Below are 17707 nucleotides of genomic sequence, written 5' to 3'. Positions count from 1 at the left end.
TCACCTGTATGCACCTCCACCTCTGTCTTGAAAGCTAACATTATTTTTATATTTTGCCCCATTCCCTTTCACTAGTGCATCTCTTAACACTAAACAATAGCATTACATAAACGTCAACACATTTTAAATCTTGCTTCTTGACCCTGTTAATCCTGTTCCCTGACATCTACCCTGGCCCGAGGAACTGGACACCCCGACCCAATTTAACAAGTGCGAAAATTGGGAACGCTTTTTGACTCTGGTCTATCTTTTACTTCTCAAATAAAGGTGGCTTCCAAATCAGCATTCTGCCAATTGGCTAAAATGTGTTCTGATGATTCTCCACTGCTCCTACAAAATGCATGTACTATTAGAACAATCATGTTCCTAGTGGCCTTTTACAATAGCCTATGCACAGTTCTCCCCAGTATATCACTCTACAAACTCTTGAGAGTCGATAATTATGTTACCTGCTGTTGTTTGGGGCTAAAACTACGCAATTGCATCACACCAGCACGAAAGCCCTCCAATAGCTTCAAAACACTCTGCCTCATGCACAGATCACAACATGGCCACTATTCATAATATTTTGCTAAATTATTTGACCCCTGCTAGCCAGTGCCTTAAATGGGGCTAAAATAGTGCAGGTACTCATTTAAAATGTGGTTAGTGGGCTGGGCCTGGGGCGGGGCTTAGGACATGACATGCCAACACTTATTGACTTTGATACTACTTGCAGCACATACCAAAACACATGAGAAATGTCTTTAAATAAACAAAGCAGGTATATTTACTCATTACACAAAACGAAAGCCAAACGCGCCTATATATTAACATTTCCTTGTTTTGTAATATGTGCAACATCAATACTGTTGATTGCTGTTGCTTGGCACAATTCTATATATTCTCGAGTGACACAGAAAGAAACAAGTAGAAATGCACACACAAAGCATTCCACACATTTCCTTTAATATAACTTCCAAGAGTGTCTCTATTCTCTCCCCCTTTCTCTCGTTTTTCTCTCACACAAAAACAATCACAGGCAAGCAAACAGACATAAGCAGACACTTAACAAAAGAATCAGGTGGGATTAAAGCCATTTGAACTTGGTTACCTCCCACAGCTTTTTTAATTAGTCTGTCACCGGGCTACCTCGATGTCTGTGTTTGCAACCCAGCATGATGGTGAACACCCGGACGGTATGCAAATAAGCCCACAGTGAATTATTCAGCTGGGCTCGGCTCAGGTCTGCAGAAGTGCCTTGGCTATCAAAGAAAGGCTGCCAGCACCAGCGTTTCATGAGTACCGGTACTATCCTCGGCAGTAGAGAAGTGCCGGTACTCAGAGTGATAAATCTAAGAAGAGCCGGTACTCAGTACCGGTGAGTACCGGCCCATTTAAAGCACTGCTGCTATCTGCCGAGAAGTCTCTGATCCTCCAATCAGGTGTATTAACAAATTTACCCCTTATGTACGAGTGCTACAGTTGTTAAACCCTTCCTACCATTCCTGTAAAATTCTCTACTGTCATAACTCAGACTGGAATATGACCATCTCAGATTCAAAAGATCCTTAAAGATCCACTTCTTCACATGGACGTTTGATTAACCATGTAAATTACCCTCTTTAAAGTTTAATTCCGAATTTTTAACCTGTCAGATGCCTTGGACCTGCTATTCCTCCTTATTGTGGATTTCAGGACTTTCACTCTTCACAAGAGTCCGCCATTATTTTGAGGACATATTTGATAGTAGATACCTACCAATTGATAGTAGATACCTACCAAACCTCTACTTCCATGTTGGATGACTTTCTGAAATGATTCTAGTTTGAAAACATCCACTCCTGTATGTGTCGTTACCTAAAGGCACATACAGGAGTGAACACACAATAAGGTGGTTAGTAGCCCTACCTAACACCCCAAATAAAAAATTATATAATATCTCCAGCAAGTACAAAGAGTACCTCTGTCGAGGATTCTGGTGAACAAGAAATTATTCCTCTATCTTTATTTCCTATTACATTCTTGCCATGGAGGATCCAGAATCAGTGAGTGTGGGTTAAAATGTACTTTCTTTGGTGCTACATGCCTGATCACATACTATTGGTAAATGAAGATACCTGTGTGTAGCATGCAGCTCCTGATTTGGCATGGTTTTGTTTTGGTCCAGGGGGAAGCGAAAATACACTGTTTTGGTTTACCCTCACATTAGTAACAATAATAACAAGGAACAAGGTCATGAAGTGATGTCTCCATCTGTAATGTTCATTCCCCGATATTCTATTTCTAATCCCAGACTTTCCAAGTCACCCATGTTTCTTCTTAGAACATTCTTCTGAATCAACCCCTGTGATTTTTCTAACCAGGAAGGACACATTACACTCACTGCCACTTAGAGGGAGGAGCTTAGATGTTGTCATTTGCTTCCACTGAGGCAATGGTGGACCCGTCTCACGAGTTGCTAACATTATAAACAGTGGGACGAAGATTAGAGAATCAACAGGATGGAGATTGTTGTTAAGTAATCACAAATTAACAAACATGTTCAAGCCAGTGGGAAGCAGATGCACTGATGTAAGTCAAAGCAACTCAGCACTCCATTTACTTTAAAACTCCATATATTTCACCATTTACATGAAAGACCAAAGAATGCAGAGCAGTGGGGAAATATGGTGAATAGGGGTAATATGTTTTTTAGTCACATATATTAAATGTCTAATAGTTTGGTTAACTTACTGGTCCATATCCAGAACACAGAAGGAATCCAAGAAAGGAAAGTTAGCCGCAATACTTTCAAAGTCTTCTTGAGAGATGTAACCATCGTGGTCATGGTCGTAGTTCCTAAAAACAGACTGCGAGAACAGAAAGAAATGTGAGTTGTATCTCCCTGGGTAATGAAGGTTCTAGCCAATATATTCAGAAAGGCTATCAAAGTATAAGTTAAAGAAGGAAGGTCACTTCATGAAAAATGAGTATACCTGGGCAACTAGATGTAAGTTAGGATTTTTAAGACTATGTAACTTATAACTTAATCAAGTACAAAGAGGTAGATTTCTATACATAGGGAAGACCTTTTTTTCCCTCTTGTGAAAGTTGCAGTTTGCATCTTCGGTGACCACAGATTAAACTCTGGACTTAAGTGTCTGAATGAATGAAAATGCTTTATTCGATTTTAAATACAATATAAAACCATAAAAGCAGCAAATACCATAAACCATTCATATATACATTTTTTAACAAATAAAATACATCGAAGCTGGAGCCCTCAAAGCATTAATCATTACAATTATACAAATGTTTTAAAAAAATTATACTTCTCCTTTTTCTTAATATACATTGAAAAAAACGGTAATGATTCCAATAACATACACATTTTCCAATAATTGTAAGAATAAAAAGGCCGGTCGACATTGCTTCCATGCTCCTTGTTTTGAAAAAGGGATAATCCATCTAGCACGTTCGTTAGTATAAAATGTACAAAAAGGATCACATGCATTGTACATTGTGTAGAAAGATTATCACACGGGCATGGACAGAGCTGTCTAGACCAATCATTTGTGGTTGGGAAAGATACTAAGCGGTGAAAACTGTCAAACCTGAATCTAGTCAGGACGTATCTATCATAACCACCTAGATACACTACTAGGTATGGTTGTATCGAGCCACAAATCAAGGTCTGTTGATGTCGAAGCACAGCACTTTTATTAATTTCCTACCCAATTCTTAGAGACTCAAAGTGGTTTAAACAAAAACCCTTTAACTCTTTTCTAGTCATTGTGCACATTGTACCCGGATCAGTATAAAAATCTGATCTCTCTAGATCATTAGACAGCTTTCTTATGTAGTTTAACAAGGGGATTTTTCCAGACTGTTCTAGTCCCAAAGAGTCTGTTAAGATTTCTCTATTTAGTGCCAAATGTGGCGACGTCCAGACTCTATGCCAAAGCAGCATAGGCTGTATTTTATTCAGATCGGCAATGTGGAAAATCCCCAGTTCGCTGTGACAATAATAAACAGTCGTGCTTTGAGGGACAGCTAGTATAAATCTTAAAAAAGCATTTTCTATTACCTGAATTGGGGAAACATAATAGAACCCCCAGATTCCTGCCCCGTACATAACTGTACTTAAGCATTTAGCTTGATAAATTTTTAGCAGGATCCCCGGGGGCCTTTTGCCCATTTTGTGCGAGAATCGTTTCATAGCCGCGGTCAATCGTTTAAAAAGAAGGGTCCTATTTTTAATCGCCGATCTCCCCGATCCCATGTCCTTTAGTAGAAAACCTAGATAAGAAATTGTTTTAGTAGATTCAATTTTCCCATTTTCTATTACTAGGTTACACTGTTTATTCCTCCCCTTGTCACAGGACATTACAAAGGTCTTCTTCCCATTAAGCTTCAGACCTCTGCTGTCCATAAAATTAATATAAGTAGCAAGGGCCCTTTGAAGACCAAGTTGTGTTCTTGACATCAGCACTGCGTCGTCCGCGTAGAGGAGGGAGACAATCTGTTTGTTGTTAATTTTCGTTGGGTCTCTTGCACCAGCCACTAGTTCCTCCTCCAAGGCGTTGGTATATAAAGAGAAGAGGAATGGGTCCAGTATGCAACCTTGTCTAAAACCCCTCTCCATGCGAAACGACTTAGTGCATTCTCCCTTTAGGCCATATGTTACCCTAGCTGTGGCCCCGCATATAATTGCCTCAGGAATAACACCACATGTCACTAAAGTCCATTATATTGTGGCAATATGAAAACTGTAGTCTTCTAGACTTGTGGCCTGATTGAGATCTTGGGGCTCTATCCTATGGGATTTGTAGTTCGGCGGACGGGATATCCGTCAACATTGTGATGGAGTAACCCGTCCACCAAGATCCAAATCAGGCCCTTGGAAATACTTTTGTTGTAGCAATGGAGCCTAGACCACTGCTGTACTTTCAATTCTTCAAGAAATCTGCTAGAAATATATTACCTTCTTTGATGAACCTGGCACATCTACATACTGTCAATGGTAAAATTCTTACTTGCAAGAATGGAGCACAACCCTTCATTTATAAACAGGCTTGCCTTAAAAAGTGCAGGGTTATCAATAGAATGATTTCCTCCAGAGCAATGGCAGAACCATGGCAGATGTCCTGACTAATCGTAGATGGCTGTGTTCCTAATTTAGCTAGCTTGCCTATCTATCACAATATTTATGAAGCACAACTAAAGTGAGGAAGCCAGGTCATAAAAAACCACAACCTTCACTTTATAACTGTATGAATTGTTTTTATTGTGTCAGGATCTCAACACTAGTTCTGAAAGCAAAAAGCATAACACAGTAGGCAAAACATTGTTCTCCAGGTTGTTGATGTTATCAAGAAATAGGATTGATATTAAATTAGGGCAGTATTATATTTGTTCCATCATCTATATCTGATATAATTAATGCACAATAGTGCAATGTACCCCAGCACTGGATACATGGTTCAATGAATTAGTAGTATGAGTGTAGATAGACAGGCACTTTTTAACAACATGCTTTACCTTTGTTTTCTTAGCGTTATCAAACGAGATTGTGCATGCATTTATATATTATGATGAGGCATTGGTATAAATAAAAGTATATTTTTAATAATAATGGTGAGACATGATCTCTTTTTTGAACTTCTAAATTAACTCTTAATTCCAGGGACAAAAAAATAACGCCCCTATTTTGTCTAAGATGGAGAGACCTGGCTTATCCATAGATGTCTATACAGTGCCCTGAAGCCCTGCGTTTAGAGTAACCAGCTCCTATCTATATTAATTGCCTATAAAACTATCTGATTTGGCTTTCCTCACAATGTAGCATGCACAGTGTCGGACTGGGACAAGAACGGAAAATGGGCCTGGGCACAATAATAAAAGTTAATTAGAAAGTTAAAAGGTATGCCTTGTTTCCATATTGGTGTATTTTTTAACTTGTAAAGGCTTTTTATATAAGTGTTTTGCAAGGAGTGGAAAACTGCATGCATTTGTGCTTGTAGCAAGAAATGTTTATGGTAATAACAAGGAAAACATTCGTAAAATCCAGCCCTCAGACCAAAAAACAGGCCCACAAACAGTAATAAAGTGGCCAGCAATCTGACATGCCAAACCATGTTGGGCACTGTCTAATCACCCTACATGCCAGTGTGATCCTTTGCATACATCTAACTGTGTGGACCAAAGTTAAACCATGCACATTAAACATATGCAGATGTGCAGAGTGTAATATTCTACTTTTTACTACTGTTGAGTGTGGGAAAGAGCAATGACTCACAAGAAAGAAGCACATTTTCCACCTCATCTCATTGCATTCATCTGCCTAGTTGAATATATTTTTAATACTATTGAAAGAGCTCAAGAACCTCTTGGCAAGAACTCATTTGTAACAGAAAGAGACACAGCAATACTGCTGTCATTTTAAACACATTGACTTTACCCACTAAGGTAAATGATAATGCATTTGACATTTTAGTTCATACTGAATATGGGGCCCTAATGCTACAAAATCAAGTCAATGGCCTTCAAGCTCTTGGTAGAGTAGCTGGGTCAGACTTAAATAAGAGACCTTCAGTCTTACTTTGATTTATTCTTGTTAGACCTGGTATAATTGGCATGAGTCTCCCTTCCATTTTTTTAAAGATTGCCTCCTCTGCTTTTGATCTGTTTTGCTGGTTAGATGCTTTGGGCACTGTGCCACTGCTATTCAGTGCCACAGTGCAAGTGCTCCCTATGTTAAATTGATGTATTGATTAGTGACTCCATGATTGGGTTATTTGATTTACTTGTCAGACCCTAGTACAGTGCACCATATGTGCCCAGGGCTTGTACATCAAATGCTGCTGGTGGGCTTGCAGCACTGGTTGTGCCACCCACAGAAGCTGCTTGTAATGTGTGTCTCAGGCCTGCCATTGCAGAGCCTATGTGCAGTCTACTACTGCCATGCCGACATGGTAAGTGCACCCACTTGCCAGTCCATAAACCTTCCCTTTTCTTCATATCAGACACCCCTAAGGTAAGCCCAAGGGCAGGGTGCATTGTAAGTATAAGGTGGGACATGCCCTGGTGTGTGTGGCATGTCCTAAAAGTGAATTACAGCCATTTTTGTTTTTCATTATTGCAAGGCTACCTGTTCCCTATAGGCCAGAATGGGCAGTTTGATTATAACATCTTATAATCCTAACTGACCCTGGGAACATGATAGAAATTTGAAATTGGTGTGCCTGAACTGAGAATGATGAAATACATCTTTTAGTCAAGTTGGTTTTAACATTCTGTGTTTGAAAATACCACTGTTAGAAAGTAGGTATTTTCTTGCCTAACCATCCAGCCTGCCTCTGCTGGCTTGTGTATTGTGTGTCTGGTTTTGTGAGTGACAGGGGCTGGGGGATTCTAGGAGACAGGGTGAGTCAGCACAAGGCTAAATAAACCTATCTGCATGCAGATGGGTGGGAGGAGTAGCACTTGGGTCTGAATAGGGCTGTGCCTGCCTTCCACAATGCTGGCTCCACCTCCTGTGGTGTGTCTGATGACCCTGGCCCACTCTGCCAACGAAAAGCAGGAGTCATGTACACAAAGTGCTCAAGGACGGCACAGAACGGGTTTGGACTGGGTACAGGACCCTCTGCCCTCAGAGGACAAATGAATTGCTAGTATAAATATGGGGACCCAGACCCTAAGACTTTAGATCACTTCTGGAACAACACGACAAACCTCTGCCAAGGAGAAGAACAAAGGAAGCTGTAGGAGTTGTACTGCCCCCCTGCTAGTGTGCTGTGTTGCTGGGTTGGCCTACAGTGGTGTCTTCAGTTCCAAGGAGAGGAGAAGGAACTTTTAAAGAACTTTCATCATCTTGCAGAATATTACTCAAAGGGCTTGAACTTGTGCTTGCCTCCTGCTGAAGTCTCAGGGACAAAAGACTTCACCACCAGCTCCCCTCTAAATTTCCTTGCTGGGAATTCTGCCTGCAGAAGCCTGCGTGTTGATGGGAGCTGGAAGTGCAACGCATCGAGAAGAAGCTTGTCGCAGTCGCAGCTGTAACCATCGCATCGCCGGAGAATTGTGTCGCTGCCGCAGAGGTCGCCGCTGCATCACCAGAGAAGCGTGCCTTCATCAAAGCTGTTATCTGAAGAATCCCCGGAGAAGCGTGTCGCCACCGCAAGGGTCGCCGTCGCATCACAGGAGAAGCGTGTCGCAGGGCTTGTTGCGGCTCCAAAGTTACAGAGTTCGCCTGGCGAGCAATCATCATCTTCACATCGTCGTACCAAGGATGCCATCTTAGCGCATTGCGCCGGATTGTTGCATCGCGGCGCCATCTTGCTGCATCGTAAACGGGCTGCAGTACGAGAATCTACGCATCACCTCCTCTCTGGTAAGGAGCAAGACGCATCCCCTAGCCTGCGCAAGCATTGAGGCGCAACACAATGTCTCCCCCGAAGCAAGGAACCAACGCATCTCCAACTATGCGAGGCTTTTGTTTGTTTTGCCTTACGCATCCAGGTACTTTTGTGAGAACTGTGTCGCACTTACCTTCAACTTGAACTAAGTGACATCTACTATCTTTAAGTCCATTTGAAGTACAGTATTGTGGATTTTTGTCATTTGTGGTCTTGTGTTGTCTATATAAAGAGTACTTATTTTTATAAAACCTGTGTTGTGTCCATCTGTAGTGTTTTCACTGTATTACTGTATGTGTTCGTAAAAGCTTAACACACTGCCTCTGAGATAAGCCTATCTGCTCGTGCCAAGCTACCAAGGGGGTGAGCAGGGGTTATCCAGTAGTGGAATCCCCTTTCCCTGACTTAGAAGCAAGGGTCCCCATTTGGTCAAAGGTGTATACCATTGCCAACTACAGACCCCCAGTTCTAACAATTCTATATCCTCTAACCATTAAAAATTCAGAAATATGACTCAATGCCCTTTCTATTCTTGTATGGTCGTTATCTAAATAAAGCACAATATCGTCAGCATAAACTTTGGTCTTAGCTCCATCAAGGACGCAGCTAACCAGAGTAGAGTCAGGTTTCAAGTTTCAAGTCTTTATTTCGATTTTTATCAAATCATAAAAGACACATTAAAATACAGAGGAAATTTGACCAATTCAATAAATTTAAACAAAAACAGCAAGAAGAAAGAAAACTGTACAAAAATAGAAAAAAAATAAGCATCAATCAAAACACAAGGACAAAGGGGCATTTAAAACAAGTGGGTAAAAAAGAATTAAATGCCAAGTAATGAAGAACCTCCAGGATAGGTAGAAGTAAAGTTTTAAACATGGCCTCCATTTTTGCTAACAAAACTTTGTCGCTATTAAGGCACATGGGGCAGGTACTTGAGGAGCCCAAGGCCGAGAGGGAAGGGCATAGCATATTGGTAAATACAGAGGGGATTAGAGGGTCTGGGGGAAGCTCAGACCCCTGTCTCGTGTCATCCTGTGCTTCATTTACTTTAGGGATTTTTAAATCTCTCTCCCCCGATAACCTAGAGTCCAACTTTCTCTTTTTAATGTTGGGACCAGGGTTGGGTACAGGGTGTTTGGGGGTTTCAGCAAGATTAGAGTTATTAGAGTGGTTAAGGGGGAGATATCCCGAAAGCTGACTTGGATCAGGCCCCCCACTAATCAGTGAGTCATTGTCATCATCATCCCCCTGGCTACATTGGGAAGCTTCTATACTGTGTCTTTCTTCCTTCAGAATATCAGCTGATGGGCTCGCCCCTATGCTTTCTAGATGGACGATTACGTCCGTAGAAGTAGTATGGACGCAGTTAAAGGCAGCATGTGGGGCAGAGGGCACAGGGGAGGTGGAGTTGGCTAAGGCCCCCAATGACGATCGCTTGCCACTGATGAGATCTATTGAGAGTCTTTTCTCTACCATTGCTATTTCCTTCTCCAGGATTCCAGTAGCCCGTGTTATAAAAGCGTCAAGGGGACCGGATACGACTCCCTTGGAAGTGTGGATTTGCACAGATCGTTCTTTGCCTGACCGTAACGTCATTGCAGGGGATACAGATGGCAGGGTTGTACAATAATGTCAGGATATATTAGCAACACCAAGGAGCAGGAGATATTTGTATGGAAACCACCGCCTACCTTATGGCTTTCCACTCGACCAGGGGGGGTGGGCCTAGGCCGGACTCTGCCGTACTCGAACGGCCTCAAACGGCCCGCTCTTTGCCCGGTCTTCGCCCCGGTCGCTCCCGCGCGCTCCCGCGTAGCGGCAACCCCGCCCAATTATGTAGGGTGTTGACAGGGCAGGGGGCGTGTCCGGCAGGGAGAGCGGCCACAGGTGTTCCGCGCAGGGACTTCTGGTCAACGGAGTCCCTGCTAGGCTGCTCGCAGCCCTGCCGGTGCGGGAGGGGTCAGTTGGTCTTCTCCTCTTCTCCCCAGGTGCTCCTGGCGCAGCGGGACCCGCGAAGCGGGTCCGGCAAGTTACAGCGTTTCTTTCCCCTCTACTCGGGAACAGGCGGTGAGTTGGCTCCTCACACGGACAGCACACGAACAGCAAGAAGGTTTCCCACAGGCTGGAAGCACTGGACAGCTTTTGAGCTGTCAGGGGGCGTGTCCGTCAGGGAGAGCGGCCACAGGTGTTCCGCGCAGGGACTCCTGGTCAACGGAGTCCCTGCTAGGCTACTCGCAGCCCTGCCGGTGCGGGAGGGGTCAGTTGGTCTTCTCCTCTTCTCCCCAGGTGCTCCTGGCGCAGCGGGACCCGCGAAGCGGGTCCGGCAAGTTACAGCGTTTCTTTCCCCTCTACTCGGGAACAGGCGGTGAGTTGGCTCCTCACACGGACAGCACACGAACAGCAAGAAGGTTTTTCCACAGGCTGGAAGCACTGGACAGCTTTTGAGCTGTCAGGGGGCGTGTCCGGCAGGGAGAGCGGCCACAGGTGTTCCGCGCAGGGACTCCTGGTCAACGGAGTCCCTGCTAGGCTGCTCGCAGCCCTGCCGGTGCGGGAGGGGTCAGTTGGTCTTCTCCTCTTCTCCCCAGGTGCTCCTGGCGCAGCGGGACCCGCGAAGCGGGTCCGGCAAGTTACAGCGTTTCTTTCCCCTCTACTCGGGAACAGGCGGTGAGTTGGCTCCTCACACGGACAGCACACGAACAGCAAGAAGGTAGAGTCACTTTTGGTTCTGATTACTAATGGCTTGGTAAAAAGTGTAAAAAAAGGGGTGAGAGCGGCAGCTTTATCTGGCGTATCTGACCAGAACAACAAAAAAGCAAGGAGTATATGCTTAAACTCATTGCAAGAGTCCTGGGAGGGGAAATGCGGGACGGATTGTGTGTGACTTAAGAGGTGTGTGTATTAAGTCCAAATTGACCATGCCCTAATCACAATCATCACATGCTATTTAAACTCTGCTCCTCAGAATTACATGCAATCTATACACAGTATATTCCCTTTCACCAGGCGTCACACACTGTGAAGGAGTTATTGCTTTGACACTACCAGGCGGATTTATTTTCTATTTGTTCAGTTACTGTGTTTACTTCCCTTGCATTTTATTCTCCCCACATAATCTCAGCCTATTGTGTCACCTTGATATCATCGTTATTCAAAAACTTGGTAGTCAACAAAAAAATTACAACATCTTTGAAGCTGCAAGACAATCAGCAATAGTAACATTTTTAACACTATTACATACTTTCCTCTGTTGATCTTCATTACAGCTTTCCTTTGAGCTAGTGACTGCTTGGCATTTAAAGATAAACCTAATACTGACTTCCTATAAAATCACAGATCATTGAGGTAGCTTGGTCACATTCTAGATTTAGAATTACAACATTTACATTTTATGATCTCCATTTAACTCATTGAAATAGCTCAAGACCAGTAATGGCAGGAATGGGATTTCTCCTCCCATTTTTAATTTAGAACATTGTATCCTCAGTAGGTGGAATCAACCAAAAGCTTTTAGACCTTCTGGCTTGGGTGATATTGCTTATAAAGGCCTGCGATCTCATAGGCCTCATCTGAAGAACGGTCCTATAACTCTTCTTAAGGGTCTTCAACAAGTGGTATACAGCCTGATTCATCATACTCCCGTTTTGCGAGCCCCTAATAGCGATTCATAGCGAATCGCTATTAAGGACTCGCAAAACGGGATTCATGTAGGAATATGCTAAAAATATGCGATTCCTACTAATTCCTTATTTGCGATTAGCAAATTGCTAATCGCAAATAAGGAATAACTCCCCATTCATTCCTATGGGCCAAAAGGCCCATAGGAATGAATGGGGAGTATTCCTTATTTGCGATTAGCTATTAGCTAATCGCAAATAAGATAGCGATTGAAAGGGTGCCAGGGGTGTCCAAAGGACACCCTGTAGCACCCCTTAAATGCCAATATGAACAGGGGTTGCGCACACACATGTCCAAAGGACATGTGTGTGTGCAACATGCAACTCAGAAAAATGCTTTTAAAAGCATTTTTCTGAGTTATCGCTATTTACCACGAGGTTTGACCTCGCGGTAAATAGCGGCCCGAAATTGCAATTTCGCAATTTTTAAATGGATGATGAATTGCATTTAAGGAATCTCAAATAGAGATTCCTTAAATGTAATCCATCGCAAATTTGCGAAAACGCAATTACCGATTTTTGCATTTGGGATGATGAATCCCAAATGCAAAAATCTCACTCGCAAAGGGCCAGATTCTCAGAATCTGGCCCTTTGCGAGCCAAATTCAGCTTCATGAATTAGGCTGATAGTCCTTGACATGGAGCTATAAGGCTAGTCTGGTGATGTATTTTTCCTTGTTTGTTTTTAATACTTACAGCCATTGTGATTTTTTGTCAGTTTCTTTTACATGCTTCCTGAGGCATGTTCTTGTCTAAAATTTGTATTGCTTAGTTTTAATGCACCCGTGTGCTCATTGGCAACAGCGTACATGTATTGTAATGTATAAATCGTAGCTCTTTCGGTTGAGAAGTCAGTTGCTCCTCTGCTTTCTTTTTTGATAAAATGTATTTTTATTTTATTGAGACAATACAACGTAGCAGTTGGGTAAGCACAACATTGTATGCGCCCTTCAAACCCCATTTCTGCACCTGTGTCATCACACAACTTTTCATATATGTAGCTGAATCACTGCGAATACAAACAATATCACTCCAATCTTTGTTGAACTTGGAAAGAACATTTTTTGCAGAGTATTCCAAGTGACACTGCGTTCCATGTTTTCCAAAAGTCTGTTGTCACGTTTTCATCAATATCCTTGATGCTTGTGATTGCACTCTTTATACATATACTTGTCACTGTACCTTGCATCAAATGTTTAAATCCTGAGGTGTTGGCAATTCACCTACTGTCAATACTGACCCACTAGAAACTGTGGGCTGATGTATTAAGGGTTTTTACCCATTCTCAGTGGGTAAATGTGATTAAACATATCAGGAAAGCTTCTTATGAAACAAACCATTTTACCTAACAGTGAAAGAATCAAAAGCAGCCAAAATATCAAATATGATATTGATATTTCCTGATTCTCTACAGTTTATAAAATAATTAAACGAGACCTAAAACATGCTTCTGAACCCTGCATCTTTAGACCAAAGACCACAAAACTGAAAAAGCAAAAGGAAGAAGAAACAATATTTTGGGGCATCGCTAAACAACAAGCAGAATAATGTTAGCCCAGGCTTTGTTACTGCTAGCTTGTATAACAACGTTACATTGTATTGGCCCCGTCAGGAAGAAAATAAATGACTCTTTCACTCTCTTTTTCCTTTCTTTGAATGTCATTTAGTTTGTGGTTCTGCAGGTGTTTTTTCAGTGTTTATATGTTTTCACTGGTGAGTGCTATTTCTCTTTCAGTGGGGTTTTATCAGTTATTATAGGTTTAAACCTAAAACCCCACAGCCTAATCATATTCCTAGGGGTAGATGCCATGCGTCCGTGGATGCTGGTGAGGGCAATACCCATCAAAGTGGTGCTGATTGAAAGTCCTGTGTCCAAACCCCCAAGGCCCATCCTAACCCCCAACGGCCCCCCCCTGGTGCCCCCCCATCCTCACCCCCCCTAAGGTGTGTTCTGTTTAGGTGCTGCATGGTAGCCGAACGGACCAGAATTAGACATTGCCTCTCTCCTCTCCCGGTCTCTTGTGGAACTCATCCGCCAGTCTGAGAACTTTTAGATATTTTGTGCATGTGAGCTCATTAAATTCTTGGGTTAACAGGGAGACCAGTGGCAACCACGTTTCTCGAAAGGTGTCTGATGTTTGTGTGAGAGAGGCTTGTATCCTTTCCATCCCCATTATGTATCAAAGCCTGTGGAGCCACCCGGTGTGTGTGGGTTTCCGTGAGGTGCCCCATAGTGAGAGGATGTGTTGCGTCGCCGCCCCTATAGCCAACCCCATTTGTTTCCCCCGCAGTGACTTGAGTGAGAACATGAGTTTGTTAGGTAGGCCCAGGATCGCGTATGCGGGGAAGCGGGAGACCTCCTACTCAAAGTGCAAGTCAATGTCCTTGAGCACCGCCTCCCAATATTCCTGTACTTCTGCGCATTCCCATAGCAGGTGAAGCATGGTCCCCGTGTGCCCGCATCCCCTCCAGCATGTAGGGTCTCGTCTAGGGTTGCTCTGATGTAACCTCTCAGGGGTCAGGTGCCAGTAGTAGACCACCTTAACCGCCGATTCTCGGCTGGCCATGTTTCGAGCTGTGTGATGCGCCTGGTAGAAGATCTCCTGCCATTCCTTGTCCGAGAGCATGCGCCCCAGCTCTCGCTCCCATCGTTTCTGACCCGCGGATCTAGTCACGGGCGGGGTGGGGGGGGTCAGTAGCTTATACAGTTCCGTGATCGCCCGCTTATCTGTAGTTTTGGAGAGGAGCCATTTCTCGTATGGTGTGAGATGGCGGCCCACATGAGTTATAGTATCCTTGTGGGTAAGCCAGTGCTGAAGCTGGAAGTATTGGAAGTTTTGCGGTCTGTCAATCGCATACATATCCTGTATTGTGTCCAGCTTCATGAAGCCCTGTAAATCAAATAAGTGTCCAGCCGAACAACACTCTATCTGTCACCACTGTGGGAAGGAACCCGGGACCATCCCTGGCGGGAACGCTGGATTATCTAGCAGGGGCGTCATCGGTGACGGAAAGGACGTAAGGCCCCTGGAGACCGCCACTGTGTCCCACACCTGGAGGAGTGTCCTGGTTATGGGTGACTTTTTGATGTAAGCCGGCCTGTCTGAGCGCGCAAGAAATGGGACTCTCCAAAGTGGCATGCCCGCCATGCCCTATCCTGGAATAGCCAGTAATTTTTCGAAGTTAGTCGGGACCATTCCAGGAGGTATCGCAATTGTGATGCCTGGAAGTATCGCTGCAGGTCAGGCACGCCTAGCCCCCCCCTCCACCGGTACCCGCGTGACCAAGTCTCGCCTCTGCCGAGGGCATTTACGTCCCAAATATAGTGCTGTATGGTGTCCTGCAGCTTTTGAATCATGCCTATAGGGGGGGTGACCGGGATGGTTTGGAAGAGGTAGATCACCTTTGGCAATAGGGACATCTTAACAGAGGCTACCCGTCCGAGCCAGGAGAGCGGCTGTTGTCGCCATCTCAAAATGTCCCCTTGAATGCACGTTAGAAGTTTAGAGTAATTTAGTTCGACTGTCTGGGCTGTTGTGGGCATCACTTCTACCCCTAGGTACGGCAGCGCCATTTGCGTGGTCAACCCCCCCAGTTGTAGCAAACCTCTGTTGGCCTGGCGGGTGTTACTCCCCAAGGGTAAATCACTGACTTCCCGATGTTCATTTTAAAGCCCGATACCCTCCCGAACAGTTCCATTTCCTTCAGAAACGCTGGTATCGAAAACCTAGGGTTGTCAACGGCGACAAGGATGTCGTCCGCGTAAAGGCTGATAGTTTGTTCTTCACCGCCAAATTTGATACCTGTGATGGCTTGGTTGTCCCGTACGTGTTGGGCGAAAGGTTCGATATAGATGGTGAACAGCAGCGGTGAGAGCGGGACACCCTGCCTCGTGCCTCATCTGATGTCAAAAGGTTTAGAGCTTATCCCGTTCACCTTGATCGTTGCCTGGGGCGACACGTAACAGCTAGCCACCCAAGCCCGAAACCTGTCACCTATGCCAAATCTCGCCAGCGTCTTGTCTAGATGTCTCCAGTCCACTCTGTCGAACACTTTTTCGGCGTCGACTGATAGAAGTGTGGCGTTGAAGTGTGCCTTATCAATTACATGCATCAGGCGCTTGGTGTTATCTGCACACTGACGGGAAGGTATAAAGTCTGCTTGGTCTGGCTCTATTATACCTGGGAGACAAGGGCCTAGCCTCGCGGCCAGAATTAGCGTGAAAAGCTTTAGGTCGAGGTTGAGGAGTGAGATCGGTCTATAGGCCGCACAGAGGGACACGTCTTTGCCTGGTTTCAGTAGGACTATAATGTCTGCCTCCAGCATCTCCTGTGGGATTGAGCACGGGCCCTGAAAGGAATTGAATAGTTTTGTTAGAATAGGGGCAGGAGGGGGCAGAACGTCCTATAGAAGCCCACGGAGCATCCGTCCGGGCCTGGCGCCTTCAACGGTTTAAGGCATACTATTGCCGAGATCACCTCTTCTAGGCATATGGGGGCATTTAGAGCCAGGACATTCGCCTGGTTGAGGGTTGTTACGTTTGCCTCATCTAGATATGTTGTCCCCGACCCATCATCCAGGGCCTTATCAGCCGTGTACAGCTTGGCGTAGAATTATTATTTATTTTGTAGAGCGCGTAGTCACCCGGAGGTATCCCAGCGCTAAAAAAAAAATCCTATCTCCTGAGTACAGTGGACCAATATTATTATTATTTATTTTGTAGAGCGCGTAGTCACCCGGAGGTATCCCAGCGCTAAAAAAATGCCCTGAACTCTTCCGCAATGCGATCGTCTTCTCGGAGCTCCCCTCCGTCTTCCGCACGAATGACCGGGATCTTGGAGCGGACAATTTTTGCTTTAAGCTTACTAGCCAGGAGGCGGCCGGTCTTGTCCCCCCCCACGTAGTACGTGTGTCTGAGGCGCAGTGCTGCGTATTCCGCCCGATCTAAATCGAGGCTCGCAAGCTGCGCCCTGGCTGCCTTCAACTTGCGCCAGATTCTGGGGGCCCCCATCCGGCAGTGAACCCTTTCAAGCTCTAGCACTTGCTCTGCCAACTCGTGGCGACGTTCCTTCCGTTCTCTATTGTCCGCAGCCGAGATCGCAATGAGTTCCCCTCTGACGACCGCCTTGAGTGCCCCCCAGACCGCTGGCTCGGCCACCTCACCCGTGTCGTTTCGGCTTAAATAGTCTGTAATGCTCTGGGAAAGTTGCTGTGTGACCCCCTTGCGGGAAAGCAAATTCTCCCTAAGGCGCCATTTACCCTTATGTGACCGTGTTCGTGGGACCATCAGGTGAAGCACCACCGCATCGTGGTCTGAAATGGCCGCCGGGGCGACCTCTATATCTTGAACCATGGGGGCCAGTTCTGTAGAACCTAGAAAATGGTCTATCCTGGCGTATGTGCGATGCACGTGTGAGTAAAAGGTGTACCCCGGGGATGTTCGGTGAATCTCTCTCCATGTATCTAGGAACCCCCTGCTGGTGAACCAGCAAGCACTTCCCTTCAGTGGAGAGTGCTCCTGAATCGCCAAACCTCCTGCCCGACCTATCACTTTTGTTGTTCATGACCAGATTTATGTCCCCACCTACCAAAATGTGCCTCGTGTCTGTGCCCATGACCTCTGATAATGCCCCCTTAAGGAAGACCTCCTGT

General features: G+C 44.9%; 1 protein-coding gene across 3 annotated transcripts in view; it reads right to left on the bottom strand.

The window, feature by feature from the left end:
• Positions 1–17707, bottom strand: part of RASGRP3 (RAS guanyl releasing protein 3) — a 643233-nt gene that overhangs the window by 126507 nt on the left and 499019 nt on the right. For all 3 annotated transcript variants that reach the window (XM_086926878.1, XM_086926879.1, XM_086926880.1), the window contains one exon: positions 2716–2831. In XM_086926878.1, the coding sequence (XP_086783004.1) occupies positions 2716–2831 (116 nt within the window). The remainder of the gene's footprint in view (positions 1–2715; positions 2832–17707) is intronic.

Source organism: Lissotriton vulgaris, chromosome 6, assembly GCF_964263255.1.
Source record: "Lissotriton vulgaris chromosome 6, aLisVul1.2, whole genome shotgun sequence".
Lineage (NCBI taxonomy): Eukaryota > Metazoa > Chordata > Amphibia > Caudata > Salamandridae > Lissotriton > Lissotriton vulgaris.
This window is presented reverse-complemented; position numbering and strand designations above follow the sequence as displayed.